The sequence below is a fragment of the Macrotis lagotis genome, chromosome 2, assembly GCF_037893015.1.
Source record: "Macrotis lagotis isolate mMagLag1 chromosome 2, bilby.v1.9.chrom.fasta, whole genome shotgun sequence".
NCBI lineage: Eukaryota > Metazoa > Chordata > Mammalia > Peramelemorphia > Peramelidae > Macrotis > Macrotis lagotis.
Genome location: NC_133659.1, coordinates 62,443,094 through 62,455,341, shown reverse-complemented (window position 1 = coordinate 62,455,341; position 12,248 = coordinate 62,443,094). Strand labels below are relative to the sequence as shown.

Genomic DNA, 12,248 nt, shown 5'->3' with positions numbered 1-12,248 from the left:
CATCACCACAGAACCTTCTTTTGTAACAAAGAAATACTATTAAGTGAAACAAATCAACATCCCTTCTGGCATTCTATATCTTGTTCCACAGGTGTCTCCTACCTCTTTTCCAGGAGGAAGATTGCTCCATTATCTGCCCTGGGAAGGCTTGACTGGATAGATCAGATCTCTGTTGTCTTTCTATATTTTCACTATGTTATTGTGCTCATCACATAAAGTATTCTGGTTTTATAACCTTGTTTTAAATCAGTTTATGCAAGTTAGCCTAAATTCCCATGAGTTCTTCATGTTTATTATTTTTTATGATGCAACAATATGGCATAGTCATGTTACCAGTATGTTCAGCCTGTTTGTTCATTATTTGATGAGCTAATGTTTAATTAAATTTTAATTATTTGCTATCACACAGACCAAAAAAGTTGCCATAAAATATTTTTATATATATGGAACTTTTCCACTGATTTGTTCTCCTTTCTTGGTTTATGCTCAGTAGTGGTCCCTGGGTCAGGGGGACACATAAAGATTCGCAACTTTCCTAGTATACTGCCAAATTATTTTTCCAGAATTGTTGACCAGGTTCACAGTTCATGAACGTTGCATTAGTATACCTTCTTCCCTATTAATTTTTTTCCCATCATGGCCAATCGGATCCATGTGAAGTAAAACCTTTAAGAGTCTGTTTGATTTTCATATATTTTATTATTTAGATCATTTTTTGATATGGTCTTATGAACTAGATATCATTTAGTTCAAAGATGCCAGGTGTATCCATTTAATGGAGTTAGAACTAGTTTAAAAATAATTCAGAAATATTTAATGAAATAAATAAAATTATGGTAAAATTTGGTTAACATTACATTTTAAAATTAAACCAATATGTCCCTGAAGGGATCCTTATGTGGGAATGGTGATTCCCTGATTTAAAAGCCCTTAATAGCTGTCACAAAATTCACTAGAAATTTCCTTAATAGCTGTTAGTTTGATTTGTTGATACTATGGCAGATGGCAGCTAACCATTTTAAGAGAACAGATATTTTTTGGGTGTCAGTTATAGGCAAAGCATGGTATTAGACACTGTGACTACAAAGGCCAGTCAAAAACCATTGTCTTGTCCTTAGGGAGCTTACATTCTGCCTGCAGGGATAAAACATTTTGACAAGATAATCTGAGGAGGCTGACACCACTAGCAAGTAGGAGGATCCTAAAAGACCCTCGTAGGAGGAGACACCTCAATTGGGAGAAACCGGGGTTCCAAGAGGCTGGGGGGGGTGTCTGTAAGAAGAGCCTGTACAAAATGGAACCCTGAGCCAAACAGGAATTGTGGGAAAGTGAGTTCTGTTCAGTGAGTGTGCAAAGGTGGTCTTGAGTCAGACTGTGAAGCCAAGTGCTCTATGCAGCTGGGTTACTGGCCGGGGAAGTCACTTAGCCACCCTCCCCTCATCTGCCTCAGTTTCCTCATCTGCAAAATGGAGTTAATAATAACACTACCTCCCAGGGTGGCTGTGAGGAGATAATGAGATCATGTTTGTAAAGCACTTTGCAAACCTAGTATCAAATAACCACACACACACACACATGTTGTTTCTGAAAAAGCCAGGACTGGTCCTATGAAGGAAGTCTTCATTAAGTGCCCACTCTGTCTCAATGTTGAGGGGTACACATGCAAAAAAAACCCAAAACAAAACCAAAACAGAACATAGCTCCTGCCCTCAAGGAATGTATCATTTATTAGGACAGACTCGACACTAGACAGAATTAAGTAAAATAGGATAGGTGGTCAGGGCCATCGCTTTCAATGGGGAGGAAGGAATTAAAAAAAAGCTTCAAGAAGGAGGTGGCACCCTAGCCTGACCCCTGAAGGAGGAGCCGGATCTCATCAGCTAGAGTTGAGACAAAAGTTCATTCCAAAAATGTATAGCAGCCTACACAAATACCAGGAGATGAGAGACAAGAGTGGCAGCTGAGGCAACAACTGGAGTCCAGCTTGCCCTGTATGTCTTCTGTGAATTGGGAGTCCAGTGAAATGAGTCAGAAAATGTGGTGCCTGCCCTGGCCTCTTCTTTCTTTTGTTAAAGAGACTCATTCATCTCTGTGTCAAGTCCCAGTCTTTCTTTGAAAGTCTAGTTCCATATCTTTACCTAGATTATTCTGTGATTAGGAAGAGTCAAGTTGGAAGGAACCTTGAACAGCTTTCCCTCATTTTATAGATTAAGAAATGGAAGGTTAGAAAGTGTAAAACTCACACCAGTACTAAGTAGGTGAGCAGCTAAGTTTCTTTTTTTTTTGTATTAAATATTTTATTTTATTTTTATTTCTTAAAGATTTTATTTAATTTGAATTTTACAATTTTTCCCCTAATATTACTTCCCTCCCCCCACAGAAGGCAATTTGCCAGTCTTTACATTGTTTCCATGGTATACATTGATCCAAATTGAATGTGATGAGAGAGAAATCATATCCTTAAGGAAGAAACATAAAGTATAAGAGAAAGCAAGATCAGACAATAAGATATCAGGGTTTTGTTTTTTTCTTTCTAAATTAAAGGGAATAGTCCTTGGTCATTGTTCAAACTCCCCGGCTCTTTATCTGGATACAGATGGCACTCTTCATTGCAGACAGCCCCAAATTGTCCCTGATTGTTGCACTGATGGAATGAGCCAGTCCATCAAGGTTGATCATCACCCCCATGTTGCTGTTAGGGTGTATAGTGTTTTTCTGGTTCTACTCATTTCACTCAGTATCAGTTCATGCAAATCCCTCCAGGCTTCCCTGACTTCCCATCCCTCCTGGTTTCTAATAGAGCAATAGTGTTCTAAGACATACATATCCCACAGTTCACTAAGCCATTCCCCAAATGAAGGACATTTACTTGATTTCCAGTTCTTTGCTAGGAGAGCAGTCAAGTTTCAAACAGATTCTCTAACTATCTCTTAAATTTTCCCTTAAGCTCCTCCAGAATTGGGGAATAGTACAGTCTCATTTAAGATCAAGAATCACAGGTCAAACAACTAATTGTAATATTGTGATTTCATGAATGAAAATGAGATGTAAAGCCTTTATTGATGGACATTATTGATGCTGTTAAATTCTAGGGAGTAGTTGCTAGTTTAACTGTTGCTTATTCATATTATCATATTATGATTAGTATTATCTCCCTGCAGGTTGAGTTCTTTTGGAGACAATGATAGGGAGATGCACAACTAGACACACACACACACACATGCCTTCAAAGAGTTTATTTTCTACTGAAGGGGATGGGGGAAAGGCACACAATTGATAAACAGATAGATAAATGCAAAATTTAAAGAAGGAGAAGAGAGCTAAATAAAGTAGGGAGAAGACTTGCCATAGAAGCATGGATTTTGTACTAGAAAAAGAATCTTAGAATCTGTCCAGTCCAGACCCTAATTTAATAGATAAGGATATTCAAGTTCATGTTTAGAGTGGTTGAGCTGGGATTAGACAATACTGAAGTTTGAAGGAAATTGGAATTTTAAAGAGGCAAGAGATGGCCACAGAGATGGAGAGGCAATACATCCCAGATATAAGAAATGATGACATGGAGGTATGAGATGGAATTTCAAGTTCATTGGACACGTTGATCAGTTTAGCAGAAACAGAGTGAGTGAAGGGGAGTGAGGTGCCAGTGTCCTGGAGAAGTTGGCTGGAGCTAAATTATGAAGGACTTAGAGGTGTCAAACATTTGAAGATTAATTGAAAGAATGAAAGATGTTTAGTCTAAAAGAAAATAAAATAAAAGAACAATTTGGAGAGAACTGTATTGAAACATGTGAAGAACTGACATTTGAAAGAAGGATTAAACATGGCATTTCTAGCTCTACCTAGTTTGGAGGTTTGAAAAAAAGACAATTGCAGCCCAACATAGGAGACACATAAAAATAGAATGAGTTAGTAGGAAGATGAACATGCACATATACACACAGATACATGTCTTATCTAGAATTCTGTAGGATTCAGACTTTAAGTAGGAGTTGAACTAGAAAAGCCTCTGAAATTCCCTAAGATTCTCAGATTTCCTGCCCCTTTCATTTTGCAAAGACTGTATTGCCTACTCCCTCCATTTTACATGAAAGCCTCATGGTGGTGGGGTAGCCCACAGTAGCCAGAACATTTACTGTCATTCAAGGACCAATCTAGTTAAATCTGGAGAAATTCACTTGCCAAAATGTTAGTCTAGCAGATGAGAAAATGTCTTGTCTTAAGTCAGGAAGAACTTGTCATCTGTCTCATTAGTGGGGAATACTTATCCACACTAATTAAATTGGTCATATTAGGGGGCTTCCAAGCACAGACTATTGGAAGGACAAGAGATTGCAAAATGTTGATCAATATTATTTTTATCAAGTGCTTATTTGAAAGAAATAGAAACTTGGATTTTGCAGGCTAATAAAAGTTCAAGGATATTTGAAAACTGGAAAAATACAACCTGGTACTATGCAGACTCATCATGGTTGCATCTTGTTTCCTGTTCTCCCTGGCCCCTTGGCCCATGTAGAAATCCAAACCAAACCTTCTCCTTGTACTGAAGATCCTGTGGAAAGATTTCCTGGTGTGCTATTCCTCCCGTCCTCTGCTGTGTTGGTCGGTATGGTGGGCCCTCTCTACCTGTGGCTATTTTCAAGTGGTGAACTACACACAGGGTCTGTGGGAGAAAGTGATGCCTTTTCGCAATGCTACTACCATCTATAATGGAGGAGTGGAGGCAGCTTCAACTCTACTGGGTAAGTCCATCCAAATGGGATCTAGTAGGCCTTTATTGCCAATTTAGTTCAAACTGAGCTCTTCACATGTTTATGGCTGCCATCTTAATTCCCATTTTGAGATTTTTGTTCATATTTCCCCTTCCTTCTCAATCAAACCCTTCCTGTCCTTCAAGGCTAAACTCAACCCTTTCCTCTTGGAAGCATTCCCTGGCTGTTGTAGTCCAGGAAATTACAGTCTGTGAACTGTTATTTTCTAGACCACACCATAACATTTCACACCAAAGATAGCCTTGTATTATTCACTATTAATTCATGTTTGATAGCTTGTTTTTTCAATTAAAAACTTGAGGGCAGGAACTTTCTTGGAGAGGCAGCAAGATGCTATAAGTGGATTGGGGACTAGACCTGGAGTCAGGAAAATCTGACTACCTTAGATACTTAGAAGCTGACTGACTATGGAAAAGTCATTCTCTCCTATCTGCCTCAGTTTACTTATCTGTAAAATGGGAACAACAACAACAAAAACAACAATAATAATAATATCTCCTAGCATTGTTATGTATATCAGATGAGATATTTGTAAAGCACTTTGCAGATCTAAAGGACTATAGAAATGCTATTATTATAGCAGGCCCTACTCACCATATAGTTGGTACTCAGGAAGTATGTCTTCATTGATCTATTGCTATGGTCTCTTTCAACTTTAAAATGGCAATGATGATGATGCTGATAATGATCATAACTTGTATTTACATGGTGTTTTCAGGCACAGAGTTCTCTTTTTCCCACGTTGATCCAGGAGATAAGGACCACCAGAGTCTTTGGGAGGGAGCTCCCTGAGTTGGTTAACTTACCCAGACCTGCACAGCTAGCTAAGTGTCAGAGCTAATATTTGAACCCAGGTTGCTCCTCTTATTCAGTCCTGCTTCCACTACCTATTGCTTACTGTGTGTGACAGGGAACACATTTCTTGGGTAACTTTGATGCACTGAGATAATAAGTGATTTGCTGTAGTTAAAAAAGTTTTGCTCTAAATTCCTCTCCATGCTACCAGTATGTCTTCTACTAGAATACATTTCCTTTGATTAGAAATTTTTCAAATATAAATTTATCTTTATAAAATAATTATTCTATCTAGCAAGGTGTGAATCAAGGTTTATTAAATGTAGATAGATTTAGTAGATTGATGATGGACTTGGAAGTATATGTGTATGCTTTTGCTTTGCTTTCCCAAGCATCCTTGAAGGTAATGTTTTTTCTGTTAATCAGTAAGCTCCAAGATTATTCTAGTTCATATAAGAACTATTATATGCCCACGTTATTGATTTACTCATTTCTGTTTTGAGCTAAATTTCTAGGAATTATAATTATGTTTATTTAGAAAAGTGATCAAGCTGCTTTCTGATCTTTGTTTTTCAGGGACTGTTGCAGTGTTTGCAGTTGGTTATATAAAAATCTCCTGGTCCACATGGGGCGAAATGACGTTGTCCGTCTTCTCCCTCCTGATCGCAGTGGCAGTGTATGTCATGAACAAAGTAAATAACATCTGGGTGTGCTACTCATCTTACGTCATCTTCAGAATCATCTACATGCTGCTCATCACCATAGCAACGTATGTGTTCAGATTCCCAGAAAATGGGAACAGGGCAATGAGGCTTTGTGGGAGAGAGGTATACACAAAACACATACAGGGAATGAGTATAGATAGGACACCTTTAGTAGCAGCAGCCCTGGACTTGTGAGCCAGAAGGCCTGGATTTGAATCCTTGTTCTGCCACTTTCTGACTGTGTGTGTGTGTGTATGTGTGTGTATGAGAGACCTTGGGCAAAATGTTTTAACATCTCTGTAATCTGGTTCCCTGTCTATAAAATTTTTCTCCCTCCCAGGTGATGTGAGAAAAAAAAGATAAAATTTTAAAATAATTTTTAAAAGCACACACACACACACACACACACACACACACACACACACACATTCTCTCCCTCTCACACTCTCACACATGCTTAGGATTTCATCTATGTGGAAAATTCCCTTCCTTGGTACAGATTGTCAGCTTGTGAGAGGTTAAGACTTGTGGCCCTTACATAGAGCTATTATGGGTTAAAATAGGACTTAAAACTCAATCTTTTTAGTCACTATGCCAACACCATAATTATAACTCTTCTACCCTCAAATGGAAAAATGTTTTATGATATTTGTGAATCTTTTGTGAAACTTTCATAAGTACATTTATATGTAAACCGACATTTGTTTTGTGGTCTGTTTCTGTATGACCATACATTTTTTTAACTTGGTTGGAAGAGAGATTGAAGTGAGAAGCAGCATTTTGAGAGTTATTGTGAGAATTGTAATCTGCTAAGGAAATAGTCTTGTGATTGTTTTTGTGCCCTGCTTCCTCAGGTTCCAGATTGCTACCAACCTCAGCATGGAGCGCTATGCCCTTGTGTTTGGTGTGAACACTTTCATTGCCTTGGTACTGCAGACTCTGCTTACTCTGATTGTGGTGGATGCCAATGGTCTTGGCTTAGAAATCTCTACTCAGGTAAGACCTGCATCTTCATTCCCAGGGAGGAGGCTCCTGTGTGGACATAACAGGGCTGACAAAATTCATACTGGAGAGGGTTCTGTGTGAACATTAAGCTTGATATTAAGGCTGCCCTATTTTATATTGAGGTCCTAAGACAGTAGGGTCTAACATGGGCCTTAGTGAAAAGGTTATATGGTAGGGACTGCCCTTCCACCACCTCCCCACTCCCAGCTGCCCTTCATTGTTTCCAATCTCCATTTTGTCTTCTCCCTAGACTGCACTTCACACCCAGGAGGCTTTCTTACTTCATCCACTATTGTCAGTCTCTCAGTCATTTCCTTTTAAAGACCACTTGCAATCTGAGGCCTACTCACTTTTCCATTTTGACCGTATGAATTTCTTGAAAGGAGAAAAAAAAATCCATGCAAGTGCCTATGGATAATATATTGTTTGGTGGTTTTCCTGGTATACCCAGCCTTTCCATTACTTGTCTGCACATCTGCATATATGTAGGCTAATTAGAATGATAAACAATCTCATCTCTGCTCCAAATCCTTCCTCACCTGTTGTACTTCCCCAGGTTCTACAATTGTCAGCATTTCTTTGGCTCAGTTCCCCAGTACAGCACATTTTCAATCAAAACTGCCCACAAGAAAGGATAACCCTCCTTAGAAATTTATAGTGTGATTTAGCTTCTCAGCTGCCTAAGTAATGTATAATGAAGGGAAAAGGGGAAGGAAACTGAGAGGAGGTCTGGTGGATAAGGAGAGAGAGAGAGACCCCCTGCCTGAGGAGAATGCAGGAACAGGCGTTAACAGGCTACCAAAGTAGGCAGGGCCCCAGGACAAGTAGGGTGGCCCTCTCAGAGGCCAGCCGCCCCAGCCCCCGTATCTCGCAGAGCTCACCCGGAGCCAGGACATGAACCTCAGACGTGTGACTCCTGGTGTCAGCGCAGCGGCCCAAGGAGTGGCATGAATGCAGCATAGAGTCCTCCCCACCCTCTTGGTGCGCCTGGCAGACCAGACCCTACAACGCTCCAATCCCCTTCTGTTGGGGGGCCTGGCCAGCTCTGCTTACCTTCTCGCATGGCTCTGGGTGGGGCTCCTCCTCTCTGTTCTCCTGCTGCATTTCCTTTTGTCACCGGACTCTTTTTTTTTTTTCCCCATAGTTCCTGATCTATGCTGGTTACTTTGCACTCATAGCCATAATTTTCCTAATTAACGGTGCAGTCAGTGTTATGAAGAAGTACAGACAGCAGCGAAACCCCGAACCCAGCTCTGTGGTGACCCCGGCATGACCTGCGACTCCGGGGAGACTGAGGCCTCAGAAACTGAGGGCTGCATTACCCAGCCTGGCACCTGGATGTGGGGGTGTTGTTTCCCCAGCCATTGGACGTACCATGTTGACAGTGGTTGAATGTGCATCTCCCCACTTGCCATCCCTGCCCTCACTGGGGTCAAGTCGCTGATCCAAGGGAAATAATGAGTCTGTAGATTATTGTTGTGAGATCATTTAAGGGTAACTTTTTTTACCCTTTTTCAAGTCTGTTTGCTAAAAGCCTGGGATCTAGGCAGAGAGGGACCAGGAGGGGATTCTGGCAAAGATAAGGAGTTTCTAGGTCATTCCCATCCCTGTGTCCTGAGATGTGGCCTGGGTCCTGAGGTCAGAGCTCTTGGACGGGATGGAGGTACGCCACAGTGCTTCTTACCGCTGTACCCCTTGATGCCATGGTTTCATGTTTGTGTTTGTGAAAGTGACTGTTCCTATTCCAAGGGAGCAGCATCTGCTGTGGTTCTGTTAACTAAGGAACCTGTGTTGTATGTTTATTTTAAATTATTATTTTCAATTCAGTGTTCTCTTAGATTGTGTGTGTGTGTGTGTGTGTACTTCCACCATACACTGTTTATTATTCACCATGCTTCCTAGAGAAGCTCCTAGAAGTCCACAGAATGGTATTGGAGGCCTGCTAACCCATTCAACCACTCATCGCCAAATGAACAGACCTTATCAGAAACCTAAGGGATGTTTAATTCTTTAGTTTGAAGAACTCTGATTTTATGATGAAATCTGGAATTAATTGTGGGCTGTGACTGGAACCAGTCCATCTAGTGTTTGTAGTCCCTTTAATACTCTAAATAGGAGAAAGACTTAACATTTCATCTTTCTGTTGTCTTCCTCTTCTCCAAGATAAAACAGGCACACAAGACCATTCCAGAGTGGTGTTTTGGGTTTTGTTTTGTTTTGTTTTTTTTGCACAAATGGGACCACATAATTTGTAAGACAGGACTGTGATTGACTATTGAGTTCTTTACCTGAAATCTGCCTTTAAGTTCATTTGGTGATAGTATCTAAAGATTTAATTCTAATTATTAGAATTTGATAGAGGTTTCTGTTTCCAAGTTACATGAAGGAAAAATACAAATTATTTTCATTTGATCTTGAAATATTTCTTATGTGGCTGCCAAAGTATGGAAAAACATATCTGTATTTGTTGCTTGAGAAGTCAATCAAGTTGAGATTGCATTGCCTTATTCTGGCTGTCTCTGAGTAGCCGCTCTATTTTTTTTTAATTTAAGGAAGACATAACTAAACCACATTAGTGGGGGGGGGGGGTAGGGGAGGGAAAGGATTAGTGGCACCTTTCCATCTGCTTTGATTAGGACATAAACAGTTTGATGAGTATAATAGGTCAATCCTTATGCCTTCCTTTAAGATGAAAAGGATGGTCAGGAATAAGCTAGAGGAGAAAGAGAGAAATGATTTCTTTGAAGTTACGTCTGACTACTGAATTTGGGGTGTTTCTTACATTATTTTCTCTTATGGGTGTTCATTCTAAAACAAGTCACAGTTTTTTGACATAACGTGTTATGTTTTGGTTTTTTTTCAATGATGAAATAGACTATGAGATAATCAAAATGTCTGGCTACCAAAGCATTATTTCCCTATTCTTGGAATTTCAGGTAGGAAACAAACCTTTAGCTATATAAGAAAAGAAAGACTTACCTGTTCAGTGAGTTTGGAGAAGAATTCAATATGCACACATGAACTTATTGTATATGGTTTTGCAAACAAGTGGAAATTATGTTGTATGTTTTATTCAATTCTGTATAGATTATAAAATTATTTTTATCAAATAAATATTTTATAGTATGTTTTCCTTTTTTGATTATAGAAAAATATAGAAAAATAATCAATATTTTAAATTTATTGTCTCCAGGTTCAGATTCAATGCCATCCCTATTCTCCTTCAATTTTACTCACTTAATTTTTCTACAATTTCCTAAGTTAGGATCTTTATCTTCTGTATCTCACTAACATTTTCCCTCATTTTATCTAGAGTTCCATTACACTATTTAGAATTATCCAGCTATGTTTTGATCTACTATTGTTCCCCTATTCATTTTAAAAAATAATTAGCATTACTCTTATTAAGCATTCTTGAAGCTATAATCCTAGATCTGGACTAGTCTTCTCTTCCCTGCTTAGAAGTAGTACTCTTACCCTTCTGAAAACTAATTGATTAAATGATTTGATTGATTAAATCACCAAAAAGTTGGTTAAATTTGATCCGAACAATTGTTATTTGTCTTCCAGTCCTAAGGTTTTGATGCTTTGGTTCCCCTGCCTCACACACTCATTCTCCTTATTTAGACTGTAAGCCTTCAAAGTGGGACCATTTATTATTCCTTTGCCTTTAATTACACGGTTCATAGTAGTACCATAATAGTACCATTTAGTACTAAAAGATCATGTGTGGAATGGATTCTATCTACTTGCCTGCCTATAGCAGAAATGCCCTTCATTTTTAAGAAGACTTAAAATTAAATAAATTAAAATAATGTATCAATGAACTCTAGTCTAATGGATACTTTATTCCAGTAGACCCCCCAAAAATGATGTAGTTTTTTATTGTACTTTGTTGGTAACTTTTTATTACCTGGTTTAGGAGAGTGATGCAGCTTCATGTTATCAATTCCCTAAGGTAGAATATATGTGATTTTTTTTTTCTTAAGAAAGTACCCTTCTTGACCTGGGGGCAGCTAGGTGGCGCAGTGGATAGAGCACTGGCCCTGGAATCAGGAGTACCTGAGTTCAAATCCTGCCTCAGATATTTAATAATGACCTAGCTGTGTGGCCTTGGGCAAGCCTCTTAACTCCATTGCCTTGCAAAAACCTAAAAAAAAAGTACCCCAAATTTCCATTTCGTAAGTATTAAATCTCATTGTTAAGGATTATGATGGAGACATGAAGAGAACTGAAGCATTTTCTTTTATTGGCTCAATAAAAATCAAACAAAGACCAGCAGGCTAAATGTTGTTCCTGACTCTTGCACAATAGGAAATCAACAGGATTGCTGAAGGAAAAAAACAAAAACACCTTTCTTGGGGTTGAGATGTTGTCTATCTAATGAATTGTGAAACTCTGATATTGAGGTAAAGAATATGGTGTTTTGGGAGAAATGTGATCCAAAGTCACTGAAAATAATAGCAAATGAAAATTTAAACACCTAAGCCACTAGCATGGTTTGTTTTAATTTCTGCACCATTTTGACTTATTTAAAGGATTCAGGCATATGACTACACCTTCCACCACAGCACCCTTTTCCACAGTAGTAGACAGACTTAATGAGGGCCTCCTTCTTACCTTTCACCATCCCTCCCCTAATATGATGAGGTTGATTAGACGCTGAAAGGCTGTCCTGATACTTTCCAGCTTAAGACATGCTACCACAGTGAGAACCCAGGGTCATCTCTACATCACCATGAGATACTTGGATTAAGACTAAAGTGATAGCACAATTACATTCTTTAACTTATGTGTAAGTTCCCCTGACTTTTTTTGACTCTATCCATTGACATTATGTTTGTTTTTCCTAAACTCATTAGAGTAGAAGCATAGATTAGGGTATAGGACACCAAGATTGGATCCAAGGACACTGGGCTTTGACTTGTCTACATCAGGTACTTATTAGCTGTGTGACCCTGGGGCAAGACAT

General features: G+C 39.0%; 1 protein-coding gene across 2 annotated transcripts in view; it reads left to right on the top strand.

The window, feature by feature from the left end:
- Positions 1 to 11,181, top strand: part of SLC19A2 (solute carrier family 19 member 2) — a 30,833-nt gene extending 19,652 nt beyond the window's left edge. Inside the window, exons 4-7 of one of the 2 annotated variants that reach the window (XM_074221962.1) lie at positions 4,517 to 4,742; positions 6,144 to 6,336; positions 7,126 to 7,267; positions 8,421 to 11,181. In XM_074221962.1, the coding sequence (XP_074078063.1) occupies positions 4,517 to 4,742; positions 6,144 to 6,336; positions 7,126 to 7,267; positions 8,421 to 8,549 (690 nt within the window). In that variant the 3' untranslated portion in view covers positions 8,550 to 11,181. The remainder of the gene's footprint in view (positions 1 to 4,516; positions 4,743 to 6,143; positions 6,337 to 7,125; positions 7,268 to 8,420) is intronic. The other variant, XM_074221963.1, reaches the window with a different exon arrangement.
- The last annotated feature ends 1,067 nt before the right edge of the window (positions 11,182 to 12,248 follow it).